Source organism: Sinocyclocheilus anshuiensis, unplaced genomic scaffold (genome assembly GCF_001515605.1).
Source record: "Sinocyclocheilus anshuiensis isolate Anshui unplaced genomic scaffold, SAMN03320099.WGS_v1.1 scaffold1404, whole genome shotgun sequence".
In the NCBI taxonomy this organism is placed as follows: domain Eukaryota; kingdom Metazoa; phylum Chordata; class Actinopteri; order Cypriniformes; family Cyprinidae; genus Sinocyclocheilus; species Sinocyclocheilus anshuiensis.
This window is the reverse complement of record NW_015546095.1, coordinates 21,716-48,301: the sequence shown is the minus strand read 5'-3', so window position 1 is coordinate 48,301 and position 26,586 is coordinate 21,716. Positions and strand designations below refer to the sequence as shown.

The window sequence follows — 26,586 nt, the reverse complement described above, 5'->3', positions numbered from 1 at the left end:
CAGATGAGCTGAAGGCCACTGTCAAAGAAACCTGGGCTTCCATACCACCTCAGCAGTGCCACAAACTGATCACCTCCATGCCACGCCGAATTGAGGCAGTAATTAAAGCAAAAGGAGCCCCTACCAAGTATTGAGTACATGTACAGTAAATGAACATACTTTCCAGAAGGCCAACAATTCACTAAAAATGTTTTTTTTATTGGTCTTATGAAGTCTTCTAATTTGTTGAGATAGTGAATTGGTGGGTTTTTGTTAAATGTGAGCCAAAATCATCACAATTAAAAGAACCAAAGACTTAAACTACTTCAGTCTGTGTTCATTGAATTTATTTAATACACGAGTTTCACAATTTGAGTTGAATTACTGAAATAAATGAACTTTTTCACGACATTCTAATTTATTGATATGCACCTGTAAATTTAAGTGGTTGAGATCAGAATGCACATTTGTATACACTGACTACAGTAATCTTTCCATGCATTTATATGGTTCTTTTTTTTCTCCACACACATCTCTATAAGTAGAAAATTTTGAAACACAGACTCTCAGGCAATCAATGAGAAGTTTGACACAAACATGACGGGTCTCCATACATTTAGCTGTTTTCTGTGTGATGCCGTGGTAACACGGTGAATCATTTCCTTTCATAAGAGCATGTCTCCACTGACAAGGCAATTACTTTGTGTGTTCACACCACTGTTTTTCTATAAACTACGATAAAATAAAATGAATATAGACTGAGCTCTCTATCACTGTTCAGCCTATCAGTTTTTAGCCTCACATATTTGGCTTACATAATTATTCTAAATTGATTTACGGTTCACACTTCCTCAGAAACTGACTGCACTTCACTTAATAACCTCACAATGTCTTCCATATGTGATGTTTGCTTGCACAAGATTCTTGACATTTCAAAACATTTCCTACTATTTAAGTTATCCAAACAAACTATTGTATATTTGAGAGTTGAGCAGGATAGTGATGGATAGTGGATAAATGGATATCCACTGTTGAATAATCTAATGTTAGATAGTACATATTGACTTACTGAACAAAATATACAACTTGCATATCAATCTGAATTATTTTGGTTAACTTATCAGGAAGGTTAAAAGGGAGCAAAAGGGATTTTTTTTCTTTAAGTATTTCAATGTATATCAGTGAATATAATTTTTTTTATATACATCTGTTAATTGTCTGGAGATAATGGAAGATAGGAGGTCTTGAAAACATTCTTCTATTTTTGAAAGACATTGGCAGTCCACACACAGATGACAAGAAACAGGATTACACACAACTCACTATTTTTACTACAAAAATTGCATTGAATGGTGCGTACATGTCACTTTTTCTTAAGGACAAATTTAAGGAACCATCTCAACTAATGCTGTAAATTATAGAGAATCCTGTCAGTTAGTATATAATTATAATACATAAGGTTAAAATAAATAACTAGTAATAATTATTCTAAATCAATTAATTCAATTTCCATTTATTTTTAGATATAACAATCAGCACTCAAATAAAACGGTATATAAACATTTAAATTGCATAAGGCAGTTTTTATATCAACTTTTTAATGACATAATTATGTTTCTACTCCAATTCATTGCTGAAATTAAATATTTAAACAGTGGCTGTCATAAAAAATACTGTTTTCATGACTGGTTTATTCAAGCATATATGAAATATAACATCACTAACAGGTTAAAGTAAAAATATATTGAATATGTAATATATTCAGCAAAATGCACTTCTCTTCTCTTTTTTTGTCTCTTTTTTTTTTTAGTTGACTAACGAGCTTTGGACATTGAATATATAGATCAGTGGGCCTTTCATGCAGCTACAGGAATCTAGCTGTATGTGAATGTAAACCTAAAATGTAAAGCCGAAAGTACACGAAAAAATAAAGTTATTGTCTCCCAAAAGAAAGAAAAGACTCTGAACAGCCTAAACGAGTCGTCAGTAATTAAAAAATTCAAATCCCACTTCCGTGATGGCTACACGTCATGGGGTAACATATTTGCATAATGCCCACATATGTTCTACGTTAGCCAGCCATTTTTTCCACTGTACCACAGCAATACAACCCCAATCTTTTTTTGTGTTCCCGTCATTTTACTGATGTCTGCTTCTCTAATCTTGGGGAGTTCAAAGCAGGATTCACAAAACGCTTGCTCTAGAAAGATGGATCAGTACCCTGTTTATTTGGACCAGCACGCTCCACTGAATCATAACCTGTAAGCATGATAAATAATAGATGTTTATATTTTTTATCGAGCATTCAAAATGCGGAACTATGGCAATGGGTGTATCGTTTCCGATATGCGCTGTATGCGGTAGACCAATCACAACAGACTGGGCCATCTGACCAATCAGAGCAGAGTAGGCTCACAGAAAGGAGGGGTTTAGAGACTGAATCTTAGAACTGCTTCGAACGAATCGTTTGAGAATCGGTGGAAAATTAGGTGATATTAAAAGCATATTTTGAGAAAACGAAATCGTTTTTTGACCTTGCATGCATGTAAACCTATTGTAGGAAACTCCCAAAACAATATTAGGAACCATAAAAATGGCATAATAGGTGCAACTCAAAAACATTTTAAATAAAAAATATCAATAATTTCTGGAAAAAAAAAAGTCCGTAGCAAGGTTACCGTTGCTAGTCCTGTCTCTTCTCATCGCACCCACACCTGATTGGTCTGTTGCTAATTAACCTTTTGCCCTGTTTACACCTGGTATTAAGATACGTTTTGGTCAATCGGATCACAAGTAGGCAAGGGAGACACATTCCCATTTACACCTGGGGTTTTAATCCATCTCTTTTGTCCAGTTTCGACCACTTCAGTCCTGATTTTGATGGGAGGGTCTATTGGCGAGTGTATGTGTGGGCTTTTTCTGATCTTTTGATCTAATATTGCGAAATAGGCTCACACAACTTAGTACATGAAAGGAGACAACGGAAAACAATACGGAGAGCAGCAGCTTTCATTTCTGCTATGATCGCTGCAAAACAATGTTGAACACTGTGAGTTTGTTTTAGAATCAGGACTGGTAAGACAACATTGGCATTTTTTTGCCTTCACACCAAACTTACTTAACTTACTTACTTAAAAACTGTCTGGCTAAAACACTTCAACAACACATCCTGTGATGTTTTAGAATTAGGTCAGTAGGCAAAGAAGAGGTGGTCTTTTGTGGCTGTTTGAATTCATTTGACCACGAGTGCCCACACTATGCGAGCAATCCGATCGTATGCGGTTTTGACAACCTCTGGAAGTGGTTGAAAGTCGACAAGCTCAAAACTTTTTACACCCCGTTCACACCTGCATTTAGCATTGTCCACTTGTGATCGGATCAACCAAAACGCATCTTAATACCAGGTGTAAACAGGGCCTCTGAGGTGACTGACATGCTGCTACAGAATTTCTGATCTAAACAACCTCAAACTGCCATGATGTGATGTCGGTGATAAAGTGGAAAGTAACTCTTACATTTAAGAACTAAACCAGCACTGTCAGATTTTTTTATGCATTTGAAATACATTTTATTAAATTATTACAATTTTTACTCTGTAATGGAATACATGAAGGACAATGGAGACCTTGTTGAATTTATTTTCACCCCAACATTCAATAGTCCTTAATAAAAATCAATTATCCTGAGCGTTGCTTCTATGGTCTACACAAATGTGTGGAAGTCATGCTCTTGACTTGATGACATCTTAGTAATTGAAACCAGTATTCAAAAATAAATAGTTGGCATTGCAATTGAAAATCAAAAAACTCAAAGTATTCACATTGTCCAGCTGGCAGTTTAAGAATTGCATGAAGCAACAAGAAACTTTATTCATCAGCATTTCCATAGCTGTGAATAATTTTTGTTATAGTGATGAGTGGAGATATCTTGCCATGAACATATCAATCTGTCTGCATATGGCAATGTGTCAAAAACCAAACTATGTGTCACAGCTTGAACAGGAAGTGTCCGTTGTAGAGGTGCTGTTGCCACCCAAAGCAGTGTGCACTGCAGGTGACGAACTGTCATTTTTGCTCTTTAACCAATGCCCAATGTGCTATTACACCCAATTTGTCTGTCTATCACCGCGCCATTATCTACAGAGTTCAGCAGGATGTCATCGACTTGCTTTGTACTGTCCTCTGGCTCCTCGGGAATGGATGGTGGCAAGCTGTCAGCATCCGAACTGAACACATAGCCTGGCAAGGTGGCATGGGCACTGATAGTTGGCCCCCAGCTGCTGCGGTAGACTCGGCTGGAGAAGAGCATGGTGGAACGGGTGCCTGGGCCACCGGTAGCCAGCTGGGACTGACTGCTGGTGCTGTTGTTAAGGCCCGTCAACACAGAGCCGTAGCGGTAGCTCCCGCACACCACCGGGCCCTTCCAATCAAACGCAAGGTTCCATCGTGTCCATGTCTTCTTGATCTCAGTTTGGACCTGGGGATCAGAGTTAAGATGCTAAAGGACCCTAAATGTTGAAATGCACAGTGACTTTACAGTATTTGTTCAATGGAAAATGATCCGCAGTTTAGCCCGCATAGATTACTGTTTTACTCACTGCATGAAGAACATCAAAAATTGTCATAATTTAGAAATAAAAGGACATTTTCTACCCTGGTTTTGCCCTCTGATTTGAACATTCTGTTTGAAGGGGCGTGTCTGCTGTGAGACTTCACTGGAAACGCCACGTTGCTATGATTGGCTAACATCTTGGCTAAGCATCATCATCTGCATATGACATTAGCATTACATGTGGAGCTCTCTCAAAACTTTTACTGTTTTTACTATTACAGCTGTTGAGATTAACTAATCATGGAGAGTGTTGATTATAGCATTATATTTAGATTATAGCATTATATTTAGATCTACTCCCATCGCATGAAAGGTTGCAGCGATAAGCATTGTGAGAAGGGTCTGCCTGCAGACATGCACTTGCACTCTCAGACTTGTACTCTCAGACACCTGCGCTTCCGCAAGTGACATCACTTGCAATTTTTTTAATATGCTATATATATAAATTTTTTATATGAATATGCTATTAAAAGATTCGAAATTCGATATACAGTTTATTAATACAATGTAGGCCTAATACAAGGCAAGCAGATATAGTATATGAACCAGTATATGAACACAATGTGCAATTTAACGCATTGCGTTTTGAGCTCATCTGCTTGCCTGTATGGATCTTAGTACATTAAGCCATATTAAGTGTTTATGGCTTTCTATGGGAGGAAAACACTTAACGAGAGACTTTGCGCATTGAGTTCATATTCTGCTGTTCTGTTGCCACGGATTTGCGGGTCTTGTCTTTTTTCTGCTACATGTGACTTGCAGGACCCTGTACATTATGGTACTAAATTAGTTTTAATCGTTTAACCACCACAGTATCTCGTCTCCATTGGCAACACGCACCATTTGTGTCAATTGCAAGTGACGTCGCAGGTAGCGGAGAGTGCAGGTGGCGATTGCAAGTGACATTGTAATTTTGTTTCTTTTTTTCTTGTCTTCACCACCTGGCTACTGTTGTAAAATGTTGAGAGATTCAATGTAAATAAATAAATAAATAAAATAAAAATAAAAAAAGATTGCAAGTTTACAGTATTTGTTCAATGGAAAATGATCCGCAGTTTAGCCCGCATAGATTACTGTTTTACTCACTGCATGAAGAACATCAAAAATTGTCATAATTTAGAAATAAAAGGACATTTTCTACCCTGGTTTTGCCCTCTGATTTGAACATTCTGTTTGAAGGGGCGTGTCTGCTGTGAGACTTCACTGGAAACGCCACGTTGCTATGATTGGCTAACATCTTGGCTAAGCATCATCATCTGCATATGACATTAGCATTACATGTGGAGCTCTCTCAAAACTTTTACTGTTTTTACTATTACAGCTGTTGAGATTAACTAATCATGGAGAGTGTTGATTATAGCATTATATTTAGATTATAGCATTATATTTAGATCTACTCCCATCGCATGAAAGGTTGCAGCGATAAGCATTGTGAGAAGGGTCTGCCTGCAGACATGCACTTGCACTCTCAGACTTGTACTCTCAGACACCTGCGCTTCCGCAAGTGACATCACTTGCAATTTTTTTAATATGCTATATATATAAATTTTTTATATGAATATGCTATTAAAAGATTCGAAATTCGATATACAGTTTATTAATACAATGTAGGCCTAATACAAGGCAAGCAGATATAGTATATGAACCAGTATATGAACACAATGTGCAATTTAACGCATTGCGTTTTGAGCTCATCTGCTTGCCTGTATGGATCTTAGTACATTAAGCCATATTAAGTGTTTATGGCTTTCTATGGGAGGAAAACACTTAACGAGAGACTTTGCGCATTGAGTTCATATTCTGCTGTTCTGTTGCCACGGATTTGCGGGTCTTGTCTTTTTTCTGCTACATGTGACTTGCAGGACCCTGTACATTATGGTACTAAATTAGTTTTAATCGTTTAACCACCACAGTATCTCGTCTCCATTGGCAACACGCACCATTTGTGTCAATTGCAAGTGACGTCGCAGGTAGCGGAGAGTGCAGGTGGCGATTGCAAGTGACATTGTAATTTTGTTTCTTTTTTTCTTGTCTTCACCACCTGGCTACTGTTGTAAAATGTTGAGAGATTCAATGTAAATAAATAAATAAATAAAATAAAAATAAAAAAAGATTGCAAGTGACGTCACTTGTGGAAGTGCAGGTGTCTGAGAGTGCAAGTCTGAGAGGACAAGTGCATGTCTGCAGCCAGACCCTATTGAGCATTGTAGCCGATGACAGACTGTTAAGCGCATGAATGCAGTGATCTCATCATTGCCACTCGAGTTTTGCACTTTCACAAATGTTTTCATCATAACTAACAGTGGAAACACAATGTAAATAAGAGATTTATTGTGCAGTGTAGACTGGGTCATTGAATAAACTCATCTCACGTGTGATAGACAGCTCCAATGATTATAAAGGGGGCATTCTTTGATCGCTCTCTGTATATAATTTAAGATTAGGCATTAGAATGAACACGGTTACTTATTATTACTGACAGTATTACTGTCAGGTCCATATATTACAGTAAAAGTCTGTTTGCAAAGCCTGTGCAACAACAACAGACACCTGCATTGACAAGCACTTGTGTGAGGGGGTTGTGAGATAGCAGCAACTTAGTTTAAAGAGTACAAAGACATTTTTATCGGTCTTAAAGGGTTAGTTCACCCAAAAATTAGCCCATAAATTACTTACCCTCAAGTCATCCTAGGTGTATATGACTTTCTTCTTTCAGACGAATCCAGTCGGAGTTATATTAAAAATTGTCTTTGATCTTTCAAGCTGTTTAATGGCACTCAGCGGGTGTTGCATGCATCAGTCCAAAAGAAGTGAAATAAAAAGCGCCCATCCATAAAAAAAGGGTCTCACACGGCTCCGGGGGGTGAGCAAAGTCCTCCTGTAGCGAATCGATGCGTTTTTGTAAGAAAAATAACCATATTTAAAACGTAATAATCCATTTAATCTAGCTTGCGTTCACTGTTGTAAACGGAAGCAGTTCCGGGCGGATGACGTATGAGGTCGGCATTGCGCATGCGCCGCTCAGAAGTGACACACGCAGAAGTGCAGGGGAGAGATCAAAACAAAACAACGGTCACTAATTAGAAGTAATATACACCTAGGATGACTTGAGGGTGAGTAATTTATGGACTAATTTTCATTTTTGGGTGAACTAACCCTTTTAGTTCTGGAGAAAAATAGAGCAGACGCTGGACAAAGATGAAGCTATCTAGAGTGCATGTGTCGACTGCCTGCGTTCGCGTACAACTCAAATGGAGTATACTTTGAAAGGCTGTGCGTTCAGCTGTACAAAAACGAAGTACACTTTGGGCTTAACCCTCTAGTTGGCAGGGCCAAAGATGCAATGATGCAGAAGATTAAACAGCTTGAAAGATTAAAGACTATTTTTAATATAACTCCGACTGGATTCGTCTGAAAGAAGAAAGTCATATACACCTAGGATGACTTGAGGGTGAGTAATTTATGGACTAATTTTCATTTTTGGGTGAACTAACCCTTTTAGTTCTGGAGAAAAATAGAGCAGACGCTGGACAAAGATGAAGCTATCTAGAGTGCATGTGTCGACTGCCTGCGTTCGCGTACAACTCAAATGAAGTATACTTTGAAAGGCTGTGCGTTCAGCTGTACAAAAACGAAGTACACTTTGGGCTTAACCCTCTAGTGGGCAGGGCCAAAGATGCAATGATGCAGAAGTAGGCTTTGATCTGATTCTGCAGAGGCAGGCTTTCTTTTCACTATTACGTCATAATGTGACAAAATCTGAAGCGAGTCATTTTTTAATCTTGCTTTCAATAAAAGCTGTTTTTGGACTAATGAGGAAGTTTTGAGCTCTGAAACGCACAGGATGTTTTTATAGTACAATAACCTCTTACATGTCAAAACATTAAGGAAAATTTTATTTCTCAATTCATGACCCCTTTAAAATTCAAACATGAATTTAAGGAAGGAGATCTAAAAATAAAAAGAATTTTATTTAGCTAGAAAAGCAAACTTTACATTTTGGCTTGTTTGTAAGATTTGAAGGAAGTTTTATAGACAAGAAGGATGGATGGATGTTTTATTTTTATTTTATATTTAGTTCATATATAATCTTTCATATTTAATAAATTCACTTTTGTGGATCAGGGAGAAAGAATCTTCATTTCTCAGAATGCATTAGGGGTGCGTGGGGCACAAACTAACACAGGGTTAGTTGTAACACACGGGTTAAATATTTCCACACATGCTAGCATAACAAAATTTATGGTATTTGCTAGGTGCCATATCAACACTATACAGAGAAAAAAAATTGCTAAAATTCAAAAATCTTTTGAAGATATCACTGAACATTTATTTTACCATAGCAAAAGTAAATTTCTGTCTGAAGTCAATTTTTCATCTCAGTTTTTACTGTTAATTTAAAATGAAACAAATCTGCTATTATTTGAATATCAAATCTGTTATTTAGCAGTTTAGATAGTTTTTTTAATGCTTTGCTAACTAGCAGACGACACTAAACAGTTTTAAATTCCAAATGCGCAGATGGGGAACATTGTAACAGTGCGTTACAATGTGCCCCGCTATTATTAGAACTATGCTATTCTGTGACATTAGCGATGTAATTTACACTATTTACATTCATGAATTTTATTAATAAACCACGAGCAACAGGTGAATAAACACTGAGAGTCAATGTATATTATTCAAAAATTATTATTTCAAGAAATGTAAAGCATTTTGGCTCAATTATTTGTCACATTTATCTGTTCTGTGAGAGCTGTGTGTGGAAGGAGGAAAGTGTTGCGTTCATCTTTGTGTTTTTCTGAATGTCTGAATGTGTTTCTTCATCTATTTGCCCACACTGCTTTGAACTATGCTGTATAGCTGTGTGTTGCGATCAGGGCCGTCCCAAGCATGGGGCCCTGGTTGCAATGTGTTTATTGTCAAACTCCAAAATAAGATTATTTTTAAGTCCTTAAAAAAATGCCAATATTTTATTTGAAAAAGTCAATAATTTTATTCTATTGACAAAATATTTTAGTTTGTCTTGTATATATATTTTTTTCATTAGATCAGGTAACATTTTAAGCTGTCATATAGTCATGTTACAATGTACCCCACCTATGGGACATGTTGTCACATTTCACTTCCATTCTTTTGGGGTAAATAAAGAAAAAAGTATACACTTTAATGATGAAAAAGCACATATTTGTACTAGACAAGTGTGAAATTAATGTGGAAAAAAATTATATTCTGAGTATGAACTCCATGTGGATTTTCACAAAATTGAGAAAGTCAAAAAGAGTTAGGTTGTGCCCTGCTGTCCCCTACCTGTTACGAATTTCTTTCAAATACAATTGAGTAAATTCTTCTTCCTGTCATTTCAAATGGTGTAGCCAATTAAATTCAAATTCACACTCAGGAATTGAAAAGGTGCTAATCCTTTAAAGGGGTCATATGATGTTGCTAAAAGATCTTCATTATGCGCCAAGAGCTTGTAACACTTCAAAGAGAAAGGAAAAATTGAAATTGCATCATATGACCCCTTTAATTCTGAATTTTGCACAAAGCTGATTTTGGCATTCAACAACTAGACAGGTCAAAACAGATTAAAGAACAACAGCCTACCCCGACAGCTGGATTGGTGAACACTTAAAACTCCACACTTGTTCTACCCAAAGCTTGTTCCGATTTGTCTATTGTTTTAAAACTAGCTCAAGTGCTTAAGTTTAACTACAGTATGTTTAAATTAATAGCAATATTGTTACATTTACATAGCATTCACAGCTTTTTAGTGGGTGGTGGGATCTCCATTAACACCACCAGTTTGTAGCATCTGCCTGGCTGAAGCAAGACAGCCATAGCGTGCCAAAACGCCCACCATACACTGACTGTTGGTGGAGTGGAGACCAAGTGATGGAGCCAATCAATTTAAATAGTAGGAGGCTTTGATGGATGGAGGCCAAAGAGCAATTTTGGCCGGCATGCCAGGGTTGTAGAAGCCCAGAAGCCCCCTGGGATTGCTAATGACCTCAGAGAGTCAGGGCCAGTTTAACATCTCATCCGAAAGACTGAGTCGGCCACTGGGTGAGCATTCCCTGCTGGCCTCGCTAACACCTTGTCCGACAGCAACCTAGTTTTCTCAAGAAGGTCTCCCATCCACATACTAACCAGTCTCAACCCTGCTTCACTTCAGTGAAAAACGGGCTTTCTAAACAAGACACCATAAAGCCAAGCTCACACTACAAGAATAAAGCTCATCGTCCTTGGTTTTAGTGCGCAGACACCGCCAGAAGGTAGGCAACAGCAGTTTAACTAGAACATGTCAAGTGTGCAACTCTTCTTAGTGTGTGAGATCCACTGCAGCTGTATCCCAATTCAGAGGCTGCATCCTTCGATGGCTTTATTTGAAGACCACATTCAAATACAGCCTCGAAATTCATCCTTCATTTCCCGAGCCATCAAGTATACAAAAAATGGATTCCTCATGGCCCAGACTATCCCAAAACTCATTGCGCACTGGCAACAACAGGACTTTTTTTATTTGTTTTGTTTTTTTGAGAAAAAAATGCTGGGTTACACTTTTAAACAATTACTGGGTTTCAACTTGCTTAAATATGTAATGGATGCAAATGTTACAAAGTTGTTTAAAGTGTTGACTTGTATCTTACTAAGATACAATTTTAGAGATAGTTCATACTTTTTATGTACATAAATGGACCAAGGTTAACATATTTAGACAGGTTGTGGACCCTGTTTTGTTTTCAGACAGCTGAATATAACTTTAAAAAATACAAAAGTCCAGTATAAACATTACTGCTGCTTGTCAACGGCAGCTGGTATGGTTGCAAGGCAACAAGAGCCATGCTCCTTAAGCCAGACCGTCCCATTTAACAACACTCGGTCTGACCTTCATGGCCTTTGAAGGCATAGCCTTTGAAGTCTCCGTACTTACAAGAATGCAGCCCCTGAATTGCACTTAAAAATAGGTTCCAAAAGGTTCCAAAAAAAAAGGTTCCAAAGGGGTTTTCACAGTGATGCCGTAGAAGAACCATTTTGGGTTCCCCAAAGAACCTTTCAGTGAACAGTTCTTAAAAGAACCTTTTTTTTTCTTAGTGTAAAAAACATTTTACTAATCTAAAGAACCTTTTTCAACTATGAAGTGGAAGTTCTTTGGAGAACTTGGTTCTTCTAGCATTGCTTTGAAAACACCCTTTTGGAATCTTTATTTTTGAGAGTGTATGAATGTTAAAGGTTCTTCATGGAACCATAGATGCCAATAAAGAACCTTTATTTTTAAGAGTGTGGTCTATGATTATTTGTGTACAGGGTGCACCAGCATAACAGAAAACAAGAAATAAGAAGTCTTTACATGTGTGACAGGGACACATGTCCAAAAACTATGAGAAAACAGCACTGAATGCAATAGCACATCCTGTGATAACCCCCCTTATTACTGTGAATAAGCAGCTTTGCTGATGCTCACCTCTCCATTACAGTAGCAGTAGATGATAGACACAAAGAAGCCCTAGAGGAAAACAAAAATAGATGTTAGCTAAGAAAATTAATGTTTGTTTTTGTTTTTTTATTTATGGTGCAGGATAATTTATGTGGCAAAGATTAATCGGTAACACTTTACAATATGGATCATTAGTTAACATTAGTTAACTAACTATTTTAGTTAACATGAACTACGAATGAACAATACTTCTACACCATTTATTCATCTTTGTCAACGTTAATTTCAACATTTACTAATGCATTATTAAAAACTAGCCTACACCATGTTACAGCACAGTAGCGCTACTGCAAACCGGAACAAGTAGGCCAATTACAAAAAAAAAAAAAAAAACAACACATGTATAAAGACATTAATTTGTAAGTTCGGTCTTGATTTGGTGATAAAGAAATAACGATTAATCTCTGGAAAATGTTCATATGTTATACAGCACAGTGTCACAAAGCAAGGCCAGACACAACAGGTAAGTGCAAATCAGGATGGTTTTATTGACTGGGTAAGGGGATGACTGGAATAGGTGTGTAAAGGCAGGTGAGTGTCAACACAGTGAATGGTTCCAGGGTGCTTATCTGAGTTCTGATGGTGAGGATCGGATGCCGGTTACGTTGGAGATCGTGGAACAGTTTCCAAGGAGTCGTTGGAGGATCGCGGGATGAACAGCAGGTAATTCGTTCTAGGAGAATTTGGCAGAGAGAGTCCAGAGAAGTTCGTAGGAGTGAACGGTAGACCGGACAGTGAGTGACTGTGCTGTGTGTGTATTTGTAGTGTGGCTTGATTGGTGACAGCAGGTGCGGGTGATCAGAACTCAGGTGACTGTGATCGGGTAATTATCCTGGATGGTGACTGAAGTGACTGTGATGAATCCCTGACACACAGTTAATTCATGCACTGGTCCATGTTTTTTTCTTGGTCACGGATTGTTTTCAGTGATTCGGAATCATTATTTCCATATTGGGTGTTTAATTAGTTGACACCGACCACCTGTTTAGTTTATATATTATATTTAGCAGCATAAAAACAAATGAAATGCTTCTGCATTTCATTAAATAATTTTATTGCATTACCCAGTTCTGTGAATGTGGCTGTGTTTCTGACGATACCATAAGTGTAAAGGGAAGTGATGTATTCTTGATGGGAAGGACATGCATTGAATCGTGTCATCCAGCTCCACATAAAAAACTCTTAACCTAACCAGCACCTGTTATTTAAGACAACTGAACTTCTCAGACAGAAATCAATGTGGTGTGTCATGAGATGTCAAGCCTATTTGGAGTGCTGTGAATTGGATTGACCCGTCAATATATTTCTCTGTCCTACATACTATGTTTTATTTTGTGCAGTTTGCAACGAGAATCTACATGTCAGCCTAATTCCCATCAACATCTGTGGGTTCATATTAATCAAATTTACTAGTTGTAAATTATTACCATCCATATTTTGTATTCTGTATTAAATATCTGAGCTTTTCCCAAAGAAAACACTTTTTTTCCCTTTTCTTTGCAATATGAAAAATGAAGAACATTTGTAAGAGAACATTACCCATTTCTTTAGCAAAGTAGTTTTTTTTTTTTAGGTTACTTAAATTATAAACACATTTCTTTCATTTTTTTATCAGTTCTTCCTCTGCAACAGTTGAGTATTTTAAGAAATGCGTTTCATTGCCAGATAATTTAAAAAAAATTGCACGTCATCTGTGGCTTGTAAATAGTGTTTTTCCTTCTCTTTTTTTTGTGTCTTTTTCTACCAAATCAATATTAATATTAATATTAATCAATATTATATCAACATTAATCAATGCAAAATGCATGCACAGCATTTTTATAAATATATACAAATTTGAATGTATGATTTTTGGATTATCAAAAGAAAAACATATGCATGTTGACTTTCAGAGATCACTGATTACATTAGCCATTCATAAAGGCATCGTTTCCATGCAAGTACCTGGAAAGAATTGAAGAACAGCTCACAATACATCCGCACCTCCCAGCCAAGACCTTCGAATGTGTGTGGCATTCCAACAAACACAATGTAGTGCACTCCAAACACAAACACCAAAACAAGTGTAGATTTGGCAAGCTTCCTGAACAGAGAGAAATGGAAATATTGTGTGAATAAAAGGGATAGTTCACTCAAAAATTCTATTTACTCACCCTTGTGTCAAAACCTGTATGAATTTCTATCCTCTGTGGAACACAAAAACAGATACTGAGGTACAGTTACATCTGTACAGCAACATTCAGAGAGTGAAATGCAATCATCTCATTAGGGATCAGCGTGATCTGGAAATAACATGAGGGACACAAGGCGACAAATTTCCCCATACCCATTTCCCATCGGATTCAAGACTGTTGAACTTTGAGTGCGATTTTACTGCATTTACCAATACAATAAAATATATACAAGTATTACCAATTGCCGTTTACCAAACCAAACACTGCTTGGTTTAGAAGTGACTTCTAAGTAAGCAGTGCTGCATGCATCGCTTTACTATTGACAATGAACCTACTTTGGTACAAAGTTTCACATTCACATTCTGCCTAACATCTCCCTTTGTGTTCCACAGAAGAAAGAAAATCATACAGATTTGGAATGACATAAGGGTGAGCAAATGATGACAAAATTTTCTTTTTTTTTGTTGAACTGTCAAAAAGCTGAAATGCATTTATATTACAATTAAGTGATATGTATGCACAGTTTCACCCTGTTTATAATAACACAGAATTTTTACTGCCATGTGACCGCCGCTGAAATATCTCCAGTCAAGCAACATGTAAAACTTTTTGTATAGATATTTTGTGCAGGCCAATGATGCCAAGTACAGAGTATGTCTTAGTTGCTATATTATGAATTCAGAAAGTTTGTCTTTAATCTTTGTTTGATGGATGACATCCCACGCACCTCTGTGTGGCTTTAATCAGAATAAAGACATGCGCAACATCTTCTTAATGGCTACGCCTTGCCTGCCAGACAGGTTAAAATGTCTTGCAAATTAGTCATGAAAAGAAACATGAAAAATAATTGGGAAAAAGCAATTCTGGAAGATCCTGAGGCATAAATCCTCTTTTAATAGAAGCCCGGCTAAGTTTGATCAGCCAAAGTGTTCCAGTAAAAGTAGTGTCGTACCAAATGAAAGTCAAATGATGTGCCATGCGAGTGTACAAGGTCATTTGCATTACAGATTTATTTCTATTCAAATTAGAACAAAGCTCTCTTTGGCTGAGCAAAACAGACTATTTGCTGATGTTGGTTTGTAAATATGACTGTCTGTGTCTTCATGTCTTTCTACCAGCTCTGCAAGCTGACACCTGTGGCTCTTTGTACTGCTAATTAACAGGGAAGCAGCAATGATCAAATTGATTACTGTTATTAGCGAAGCAAAATGACATCCACTGGCATTGTGTTTGCTCCAAAACTGGATTCTTTCAGGGTGCATCCAGAATAACATTTTGACATGCCAGACCCAAATATGCTTTTATAGGGTCTAAAAGCATTGTTTTTCTAAGCCAGACAAAAATGGAAGCCAAAATTGTTATTTCGGCATGTAACAAGATCAAATCTATCATATCCAGTGTCTTTAAAATGCGACACTGATTTCAGCATATGATGGAATGATAGAAACCACAACCTGAATCAAACTGCAGAATGAGTAGGCAGAGGGGAAGCTTATTATCGCATCTCTTAGCCACAGGCAATTCTGCCTCCAAGCTGTCAGATGAAAGATTTTGCCTAAATTACATAAGGAAATTAATAGCTGCTGTAGGGACAGCTTCCACTCTCAGAAATCTAATAGCAGAGACGATGCCACTGTAATGACAGAGACAATTCGGGCTGGTACAACACTGAATTCAAAATTTCAAGGCACTTCAATGGATGAAAGTCCAGAATGCCCAGTGGGAGTGAACGCACAAACCTGTACTGTTTCCGTGTGTCGTATCTGCCTGCGTTGGTCTCACGGATCTTGGTGGCGAGAACCCGCACGATATTCACGAACAGGATGAAGTTCAGCTGAGAGAGAGCAAAGAGAATGAACTGAGTAAAAGGTGACAGCTAATAAAATCCCTTCCCCTGCCTAAACATAATTTGGGTAACTGAGAAACTGTAACAAGGACTGAGGATTGATCCATTATGCATAACTGGACAATAAAGCCTGTCAAAGGAGGTCACCAGCAGATGACCGACTAAGTGATGTGATTGACTGCTTTTTCCCAAACGAGTGGGGATGTCATTTGAAAAATGCTCATTTCTATCTGCTTAATTATAATGAGTGGGTTATCTGTGCATGAGATTTTGAGCTCAGTATGAATCAATAAGACAAACAAAAATGCATTCTGTGAGCATAAAATAATTTATGGTATTTGTAATTCAACATTTCACATACAAAAATAACTCAGCTAGATGCATTATTTGGTGTGTAAATTTATTCAGATATTAAGTTATTTAATTTTCTATTATGCATATTACCAAGTGTTTTGGAACAAGTAAGGCTGAGATATAGTTTGCTCGACTGAGCATGAATAATTAATGAAGAAACAAAATAACTCTCCTACAAGCACTGGTGTTGTTGAACATCATGAATTATGATACAAAGTAGTGTGCACATGATTAATGAATGCTTAAACACACAAAGGCTGAAGTAGATGTGAAAAGTGAAATATTATGTGTACTTCAGTTCAGATGCATTTACATTGTGTCTGTGCCTCAGATTCAATCAACAGAAACTGTCTGTAAAGGTGTGAACCAAATGGTCCACCAGTGGTGGACGAAGTACACAAATCAAGTACTTGAGTAAAAGTACAGATACGTATAATAAAATATTACTCTGATGTTAATGTGTCTGCATTCAAGCATTTCAGTGGGCTTAAACAGATCACCCTTTACAGCAGATTTAGTTCACAGACAACTGACAGCTTTGACCTAAATATGATTTTCAGTTACAATAATTCATCCTAAAACTCGACATTAGTAACTTACTTTTAACAGCATCAGACGCGCGCACGCTCACAAGATCTCCCGGTTCTTATTTGTGAATTCAGTTCACTGGAGACTCGCACTAAACGGTTCATTTGAATCAGTGAGTTGTCGACTCGAGAACAGCTGCAATCGGTTCATTCTCATTCGTCAATGAATCGTTTGGTGCGATTTGCGAACCGATTTAAAAGGTTATTGAAAAGAATCAGTTCGTTCTTGAATCAGACACCGCTTCTGCGTCTCGGAGCACGTGATATATTATAAGGAGTAACGATATGTTTTATGAAATGTAGTGAAGTAAAAAGTACGATCTTATGCTTTGGAATGTAGTGAAGTAAAAGTAAAAGTTACTCAAGATAAAACGACTCCAGTAAAGTACAGATACTTGAAAAATGTACTTAAGTAGGCTACAGTAACGAAGTAAAGCTACTCCGTTACTGTCCACCACTGTGGTCCACACAACACCATTCCTCGGGAACTTCTTGTAGATTGCAGGATCTCTAGCGGGAGGCCCTAACTGTATGTTTGTAGCCCTTTTGTCTTCAGGTATAAAGTTCTGTCTCACAGACAGAACTTTGGGAGAAGCTAAGATTCTTATAAGGGTTAAGATATTTTGAAAACTGACAAGCTTAGACAGCTGTTGAAGACCTGCTACACTGCTACCTTCAATAAATTCTTCTCCCACAAGAACTCTGGTAATGCTTACTTATTTTATGTAGTAGAGAAATTTAGTACATTGGTGAGCCACCCAAACCACTGTTCAGCCAAATACAGCAAAATCTAACAAAATTATATTATGTAAAATGTTTTAAAGCTATATTACTTAAGAAACACTTCTTATTTTCAAGTTTCCAAACAACCTTTCAGTAACCACAAAGTCACTTTATTATAAATTTACATATCAGAACGAATAAAAACTTGCTAATAAATGTTTTGTTATAAAAAAAAATCTTTATGATAACTAATGCTCGGGTACAGGGGCGGCAAAAAGCAAAACAAACCTCAACAGATCGCACTGTGAAGGTTACCCGTAAAAACTAACATAAACAGGTTGACTGCATAGCAGTGTCTGCGTACACACATTTCTATTTCTAAAAAAAGAACAAAGAAGACATGAAAATTACTAAAAAGACAAAAAAAAAGGTTGTGAATCATTGAATGATTAAAAAAATTATTGAAAACAAAAACTGAAATTCATGTACAGAATTTCCAGTCTTTCGTGGGCCTTTTAAGTAAATTGAATCTACTCAAACCCAGTACTGTTACTGATGATTCCAATTATTATATATAATGTACTGATGTCTAACTTATCTTTCAGCTATGTGATTACCTGCCTGCCTCTGTATCCTTGAGGATGAGTGATGAAGAATGAGCTGATTGTACTGTAGAGCATTATAAGATGACCTAAACACCCTGAACTTCAAAGGTTCTATAGTGCAAGATTCTTTTCAATTAATAATACGGCGAGGAATAAAACAAGTATGTTGGACACATGTTAGGTGTTAGATATCTATTCCACTACCACTACATTTGCAATTAAATATATTTTATTACAGGGGCTATTCACAGTATAAAAACTATTCAGTATAAAAACATGGAAGCAATTTACACTGAGTGTAAACAGTGGCAGATAACATTTGCACCAAGTAAAAATAGTATAAATATCATCTTATTTGCACCAAGATGTAAATAGCGACAAATGATATTCATACAAAGTGCCTCTGCCAGCATGACTAAGAACAACAAATGAAGAGTTAATTTGCAAAAACCGATAAACGCCACTTTAAAAAAAAAATGAGCTGATTGCCGTGCATTATTCTCCAGATATAGCGCGATCTGAACCCTAAACACGTTTTGTCAAAAATGCCGGTTTTGTCCACTTTCAATGCATCGCGAGTTCACATTTGTGACCCTGGACCACAAAACCAGTCTTAAGGGTTACATTTTACTGCAGAAGCCGACAAGCGCCCTTGTTGTTTTTGAACAGAAGCCGATAAGTCAATTTTAGCGAATCAGCGCACTGTATTCAGGTCAGGTGACAAAAAGACTACTTTCACTTTGAAAAGACGTGCTAGTTGAGAGGAGTTTCGTCAAACTGTATTGCGTGTAATAACATCCATACAGTTTATGATCACAACAACAACAACGTTTGTCAGGCATCTACATTGTCATCTGAGGAGATTACAAAGATTAAACAAGTGTTTTTTTTAACTCTAAAACATGAAATGTTGAGTTATCTGCTTTTGTCAAAAAACGACTGTTGGAGTTAACTTTAATTTTGTAAATTACCTGTATTTGTTTAAGTTATTATTACTTAATCAAAACAACCCAACTGCAGTTTGATTGATATTACTTGGAATGCGCAATAAAAATAAAATGATTTCTGAAAAAAAAAACAAAAAAACAATGGAGTTATCGGTTTTTGCAAATGAACTCTTCAAATATTGTCCTTTAGAAAGTCTGTAACCCAAGAATAAATTCTTTGATAGTCCGGTTCTGTAGAGAACCAACCATCCAGAGTCAAGTTCACCCCTGCTCACAGAGTGTCATGATGGGATCCATCAATCTCACAGCTCTCCACTCTGTTCATGATAGGACACTCAGGAATACATCAGCAGTGACCCTCTCTGCTACCTGGATGGCAGTAGATTGCCCAGAAAGCAGCTAGCTGCAGGCAATCAACAGCAGCTGTGAGGTCCGGAGCCATACAGAAACGATGGTGTCATGTGACCAAGCATCAAACTGCTGGACTACGCATACTAGTGATAGACCTATCTGCGCTAAGATTTGCTGAGAAATATCTGAATCTGGAGTGATAAAGGATGAGTACTAAACATTTCGTAGCTTGCTAGAAGTCTGTATTTAGAGTGGAAAAGAGGCAATAATTAAATTTCAGTGGCCTTGACTGAGAAGCAGCTTTCAAAATGCATTCACCATGTAACCATTTAAAGCTAAAATAAATTATAGTTGACTGCATATATTGAATCACAATATATAATATATATTTTATAAATAGGTGCATGTACACTATAGTTTGGAGTCTGTAATTTTTTTTATATTTTCGAAAGAAGCCTACCATACTCATGAAGGCTGCATTTATTTGATAAAAAATACAGTAAAAACAGTAATATTGCTAAATATTATTACAGTTTAAAATAACTGTTTTTATTTTATAATTTTATTTAAATGTAATTTATTGATGGCAAAGCCGAATCTTAAGCAGCCATTACTCCAGTCTTCAAAATCATTCTAATTTGCTGATTTGCTGCTCAAGAAATATTTCTTATTAGTATCAATGTTAAAACGGTTTTGATCAATATTTTTTTTTTTGGAAACCATGGTAGTGTTTTTATTTAAGATTCTATGAAGAATATAAAATGTAAAAGAACAGCATTTATTTGAAATAGTATTTTTTTTTTGTGACAATGTAAAAGTCTTTACTGTCACTTTTGATAAATTTATTGCAAACAAAAATTATTAATTTCATTAAAAAACTTTTTAAGTGACCTTTTAAATTATATATATATACACACACACACACACTGTATAAAAAGCTGTTGATAATACCTGAATATTTCAATTCCAGCTCATATTTTGTTTATACAGTGAACCCAAAAATATTTGGACATTTAAGTAAAATTAAAATGTGCGAATGTCAGTGCATTAGAAAAAGAGATTTTTCAGAAAAAGACACCTTTTCAGATCAAAACCAGCAAGAAAATTATTTCTGAGAAAAGCTATAGAGTTGACACTTGGTATGATATTTTTTAAATCTGACGCAATGGCATTATTTTTAAGTGTAACTTTTAAATGTTCAAATATTTTGGGGGGCCACTGTGCATCACTTATCTGTATGCATGGTTTGGTGGTTGACTGTCTGAATAGTTAAACCAGCAGCTGTAAATCATCACTTCAGTTTGAACGTGATACATCCCGTTTTTAAATTCAGCCTCAGATTGTTTTTAAATGAACATAATGAACTAGAAAGGAGAAGTGAGGTTAACATGTTGGCACTCCCACTGAGATGATTCGGGCTCTCCTGACTGCCCATGTCTGAATCATGTTATTGTCTGCATCCAATAATTGGCAGAACTGGCAGAAACACATACGTACAAGTTTTAACTATGGTAATGTTCTTGCCAGTTCTTCTGACATTTGCCTTCTTTGCCAAAATGCTTTTCATCTTGCAGTGGTGAATATCAGAAAAGAGAAAAGTTTAGGTAAAGTTAGACAATTTCTCCCTCCTCAGGGAAAATTGCCTCAGTCTTTGAACTATTTCCCAGTCTATCACTTGGTTCTCACGCTGTGTTTATTAAGAGCCAGACAGTTTTTCATGTCACTTTTACTCACCCCAATGGCTGTCAGAATGGGGACCTGGTAGATCCATTTGATGTTTCCTGCACTCAGCTCCCAGCACCTGCACAGATAAAGACAGATCGAATGATAGATTAACTGGCACACATGGTTTATGATTCAGGGGATATTTAAAAGGCACAGAGTGAGACAGTGGCAGATAGGCAGATAAGTTTACAGTCCCAGAGGCAGTGCTAACACAGTAATGATATACTGTACTTCACAGTGCATCCTATATAGATCAAAAGGACATCGTTTAGTCTCTCTCCCTCTCCTTGAAGTCACTGACCCCCTCCTTCACTTTAAGCAAACCAAGGCATTTTATAAAACTCATTTCTATTTGTTTACCACCAATTTGTTTCACCATTCATAATCCCGTTAGTAATGTTTACTATGATGTGGAGCTGAATGGATAATCTGCCATTCAGAGGACGTTCGTTCGTTATCCATAAATAGGATATACTGTAAGTACTCAGAGGGAAGCAGAATGCAAGCAGTCTGGAGCAAAACTGAAGAGACAATGAACATTCACTATTAATTACCTCAGAATGACAAACTGATTTTTAATTATCCTAATTAAAGGAATTTTAGTATCACAGATGATTACTAAATATGGGTACTGCAGGCAGTCAGGCAGTGTATCATGTCCACTCTACTTAGATATAAAGGAACAAAAGACGGAGTGCTGTTGTTTCTTTCCCATGCAATCTGACAAGGACTCATTAAAATATGACTGAGTCACTACTTTTTACATAACAATAGAAAATAAAACAAGCTTCACAGCAGAAAGACATCAATAGGGAAACACCAGAGAACCATATTTGTGTATAAGCCACACAAATGAGCAATGTTCAGGAAAAAACACCATTGTTCAATAAACAAATATATTAATAATATTAATTCTTCTTCTTCTTCTTCTTCTTATTATTATTATATGGGAGTCTCACATGGGAGTCCCAATCACCTCTGAGTAATAAAAAGCAGGCCAATGAACATTGGCGAGTGGAATTTGCATGCCCAGCCACTCCCCCGTACACACGGGTATATAAGAGGGCGTCGTGCATCCACTCATTCAGATTTTTGCTTCGGAGCCGAGTGGTTGCCCGTGTTTGAGCGATCACTCTTCCATTCATCTCTAAAACAGTAGAAGAGAAGTGAAAACTCTCTTGCTGCGGGTGATTCTGACAGCGCATTCAGCGGTGTTTCACCAGTGTTTGGCACAGATGAGTGCAGAGATTCCTACTGGGTGCCTCAGCACATAAAAGAGGAGTTTTCCCTAAAAGAGCATCACGGTGGTGAGCGTCTTTTTAAACATGCCTCCATCCATGCGTTTCTTGATGCAGTTGTTTTTGGGCCTCTTCTGATGGCCACAATTGCAGTCTCAAGTGCCTGAGAAGCATGCTGAGACTGTGTTTGTGGATGGTTTATGCTGTCGCTGAGAGAGCATAACCATGGCAACACCGCGATCATGACTCTCCTTCTTCATGAAGGTTTGAGTTCCCTCTGCCTCTACTCAGCTTCACACTGACTAGCGCTCTGGTAGATCAGAGGATTATAGCGCAAGCTTTCCACCGGGTCAGTCCCCACGGTCCTCCCACTACTCTTGCGCGTCACATACCGTTGTGCTCCCGAGTGATGCTGTTGCACTGTCTCATGACCGATCTTGCGTGTTATTCTGGGCTCCCGAGGAGGATCAGATTTCGATCGCTGCATCGGAGGGTGAGCCAGTGTCCCCTGATGATTAAGCCTCAGCTCAGTGTCACCCCTTTGGGCTGATTGCTCAGTCGGAGTCTGACTCCATGTTTTCCCAGGCCGCCATAAGCATCGAGCTGGAGTGGAATTCTCCACCCTGTCAAATTCAAATTCACCTTTTTACTGCCCGAAGCTGCTTCCCAGCCTCCTCCACCCTCACTACCCTCGATGGTGGGGCCACCTGGGAGTGGGCAGAGACTCCCCAGGAGGAGAGTGCGATTGCAGTGCAGCAAAACGCCACCGCCTAGGAGAATCATCCTGGGCCGGTGAGCTGATGTCAGCTTTCGCTGCTTAGACTTACTCACCATTAAACAGGCCGCCTCTACCTTGCATACGATGGCCATCCTGAAAATATATCAGGCCAAAGCACTGTATTGCACGGGGGTAGTTCTGAACAAGGGTTGATGTTGGAACTGCGCACGGTGACTGACTTTGCCTCTGGGTGAATAAGGTCACAGCACTGGCCCTCGGCCAGGCCATGTCCACTTTGGTGGGCCAGGAGCACCATCTCTGGCTGAACCTTGCAGAGATGTGCGACGCTGACAAAGTGCGCTTTCTTGATGCACCCATCTCACGAGCCAGCCTGTTTGGCGACACTGTCATAGATCTCAAACATACAGAAAACAGCCAGAGGCCATCAAACACATCATGCCCCGGTGTGTGACCACCACCACCAGGCCGCTGAGGGCTGGTCCCCAGTCTGTTCATCACCAAAAGCATCCCGCTGCGGTTTCTGCATCTGCTCCGGCACGGCATCAGCTGCAACTTTGGGCCACCCCCAGGAAGGCGATGCAGCCCGTGCCCCAGTCAGCCACTAAGTCCTCCAAGTGGACAGCGAAGTGGCCCTGACTAGGGTGATCTGGAGATAGAGGGGACTGGAGGTGGTGAATACAAGTCAAGTCAAGTCACCTTTATTTATATAGTGCTTTATGCAATATTTTTGTGATTGTGTCAAAGCAGCTTTACAGTGTTAAACAAGAAAATTGTGTCAGCAGGAGGACAATAGTAAACAGTCAATTTTTCAGTTAAAGTCAGCTCATTGTTGATTTAGTGATGTCATCATCCAGCTCAGTTCAGTCCTCTTCAAATAGTGTCTGTACAAAACGAAGCAAGCCAGAGTTTGGGCACTAAATAGGAAAAGGATCTGTCACCTGCAGTTGATATTCTAGGTATTATCAAATGGCCAAAGTTTTGAGATTGCAGCTGACGTGAAGGACTATAATGCGGTAAGAGCTAGCTGAAGTACTGAGAAGCTAAATCATTCAGGGCTTTATAAGTAATTAGCAAGATTTTTAATTGTATATGAAATAGTGTCTGTACAAAACGAAGCAAGCCAGAGTTTGGGCACTAAATAGGAAAAGGATCTGTCGCCTGCAGCTGATATTCTAGGTATTATCAAATGGCCAGAGTTTTGAGATTGCAGCTGACGTAAAGGACTATAATGCGGTAAGAGCTAGCTGAAGTACTGAGAAGCTAAACCATTCAGGGCTTTATAAGTAATTAGCAAGATTTTAAATTGTATATGATGCTTAATAGGGAGCCAGTGCAGTGTTGATAGAACCGGGCTAATATGGTCATACTTCCTGGTTCTTGTAAGAACTCTAGCCGCTGAATTTTGAACCAGCTGGAGTTTGTTCATAAAGCACGCAGAACAACCAACCAATAGAGCATTACAATAATCTAACCTTGAGGTCATGAACACATTAATTAACGTTTCTGCATTTAACAATGAAAGTGTAGCGTCTGGACCAATCAAACACACAATATATATTTTAAATATTTATAATTAATTATAACTAGTTATGATTAATTATTCATATTTCCCCATGAGCTGATTCGCTACAAAAGCATAGGTTGTAATTTAGATATATTTTTAAGATGGAATTTACAAGGGTAGCTTGTAACCTTGTGTACCTTGTGGTACTCCATACTGCACTTCTGAGCGATGTGATACCTCTTCATTCACTGCTACGAATTGATGATGGTCAGATAAGTATGATTTGAATCATGCCAGTGCAATAATGCCAACATAATTTTATAGTCTATTGAAAATAATATTGTGGTCGATAGTGTCAAAAGTAGAGCTACGATCCAGTAGCACTAATAGAGAGATACAACCACAATCGAATGATAAGCAGGTCATTTGTAACTGTGATGAGCGCAATCTCAGTACTATAGTACGGTCTAACTAATACCTGACTGGAAATCCTCACAGATACCATTTTTCTCTAGGAAGGTACATATTTGTGAGGATACTGCCTTTTCTAGTATCTTTGACAGTATCTATATTATGATGGGTGAGCGGGGAGAACCTGTTTAATGTTTTGATCGGAACGGAAGAGCTGTGTTTTGTCCCACGACTATGCCGCCTCACAGTCACCCAATCGTCCTGCAGCAGGGGCTCTGCAACAGGAACTGAACAATGTACAGGATTCACTAAGTTAGTTGCATCTAAAGCCATATCTAAGGCCCTCACATTCTTACTATCTTAACTTACACTGCTCTGTTACACTGCTCCTCCCCTCCCCCGGAGAAGGGCAGGGAAAAAAAGAGTCTTCTGTTTCATTCTGTTCAGCCGTTGGCCAAAGGGCCAGCAGTACCCAAATTCTCTATGAAAGAGTAGTTCCTTCAGTCTCGGGGTTACACTGGGTGAGGTCTGGCAGTGAGTGACATGATGCCTCCTCACTCCTACCCTCCCCCCCCCCACGCCATCAGGCTAAGAGCTCGTGCTTCAGAGACGCGTTGCTTCCTCATGCATCTCTGGCCACACCCTTGTGAGATCCATGGAGCCAGGTAAGTGCTATAATGCACTCACCACCCCTTCCTCAGGATGCAATGCTTCCAGGATTGGGGTCCAGCGCTCCTCGCTGCCCCTCTGCAGGTACGTCTATTGTCCAATTGATGCCACTCACAAGGAGCCTGAGGTCTAGCTAGTGCTTCCCAGTCCGTTCTGCTGGCTCATTCAGACAATCAGACTCAGCTACGTTCGCCAGGCGCCCCCTCCCCCCTTTCGAGGGTCGGGCATATCAGTACAAGGTTCCCCCCTTCGGGCATTCCCTGTATCTCCATGTCTTTACCAAAGTTACGGAGGCCACCCGTGCCCCGCTAAGGGAAGTGGGCATTCGCACTCTCAACTCAATCTTGACGACTGGCTCTTTCTAGCTTGCTCTCGAGATCTGTTGTGCAGACAAAGGGACCTTGTGCTCCGGCACCTCAGCCAGCTGGGGCTTCAGGTCAACTGGGAAAAGAGCAAGCCTTCTCCTGTGCAGAGCATCTCTTTTCTCAGTATGGAGTTGGACTCAGTCAACATGACGGCATGTCTCACAAACAAACATGCCCAGTCAGTGCTGAACTGCCTGAATGCATTCAGGAGGAAAACAGCGGTTCCACTGAAACAATTTCAGAGGCTCCTGGGGCATATG

The 26,586-nt window shown here is 38.5% G+C and overlaps 1 protein-coding gene across 1 annotated transcript in view; it reads right to left on the bottom strand.

The window, feature by feature from the left end:
* Positions 1–4,056: 4,056 nt before the first annotated feature.
* LOC107700207 (parathyroid hormone 2 receptor-like) overlaps positions 4,057–26,586 on the bottom strand; it is a gene marked incomplete at its 5' end in the record, with an annotated part of 43,406 nt that continues 20,876 nt past the window's right edge. Inside the window, 5 exons of the mRNA XM_016501787.1 lie at positions 4,057–4,455; positions 12,056–12,097; positions 14,033–14,171; positions 16,002–16,096; positions 21,410–21,476. Coding sequence (XP_016357273.1) covers positions 4,057–4,455; positions 12,056–12,097; positions 14,033–14,171; positions 16,002–16,096; positions 21,410–21,476 — 742 coding nt within the window. The remainder of the gene's footprint in view (positions 4,456–12,055; positions 12,098–14,032; positions 14,172–16,001; positions 16,097–21,409; positions 21,477–26,586) is intronic.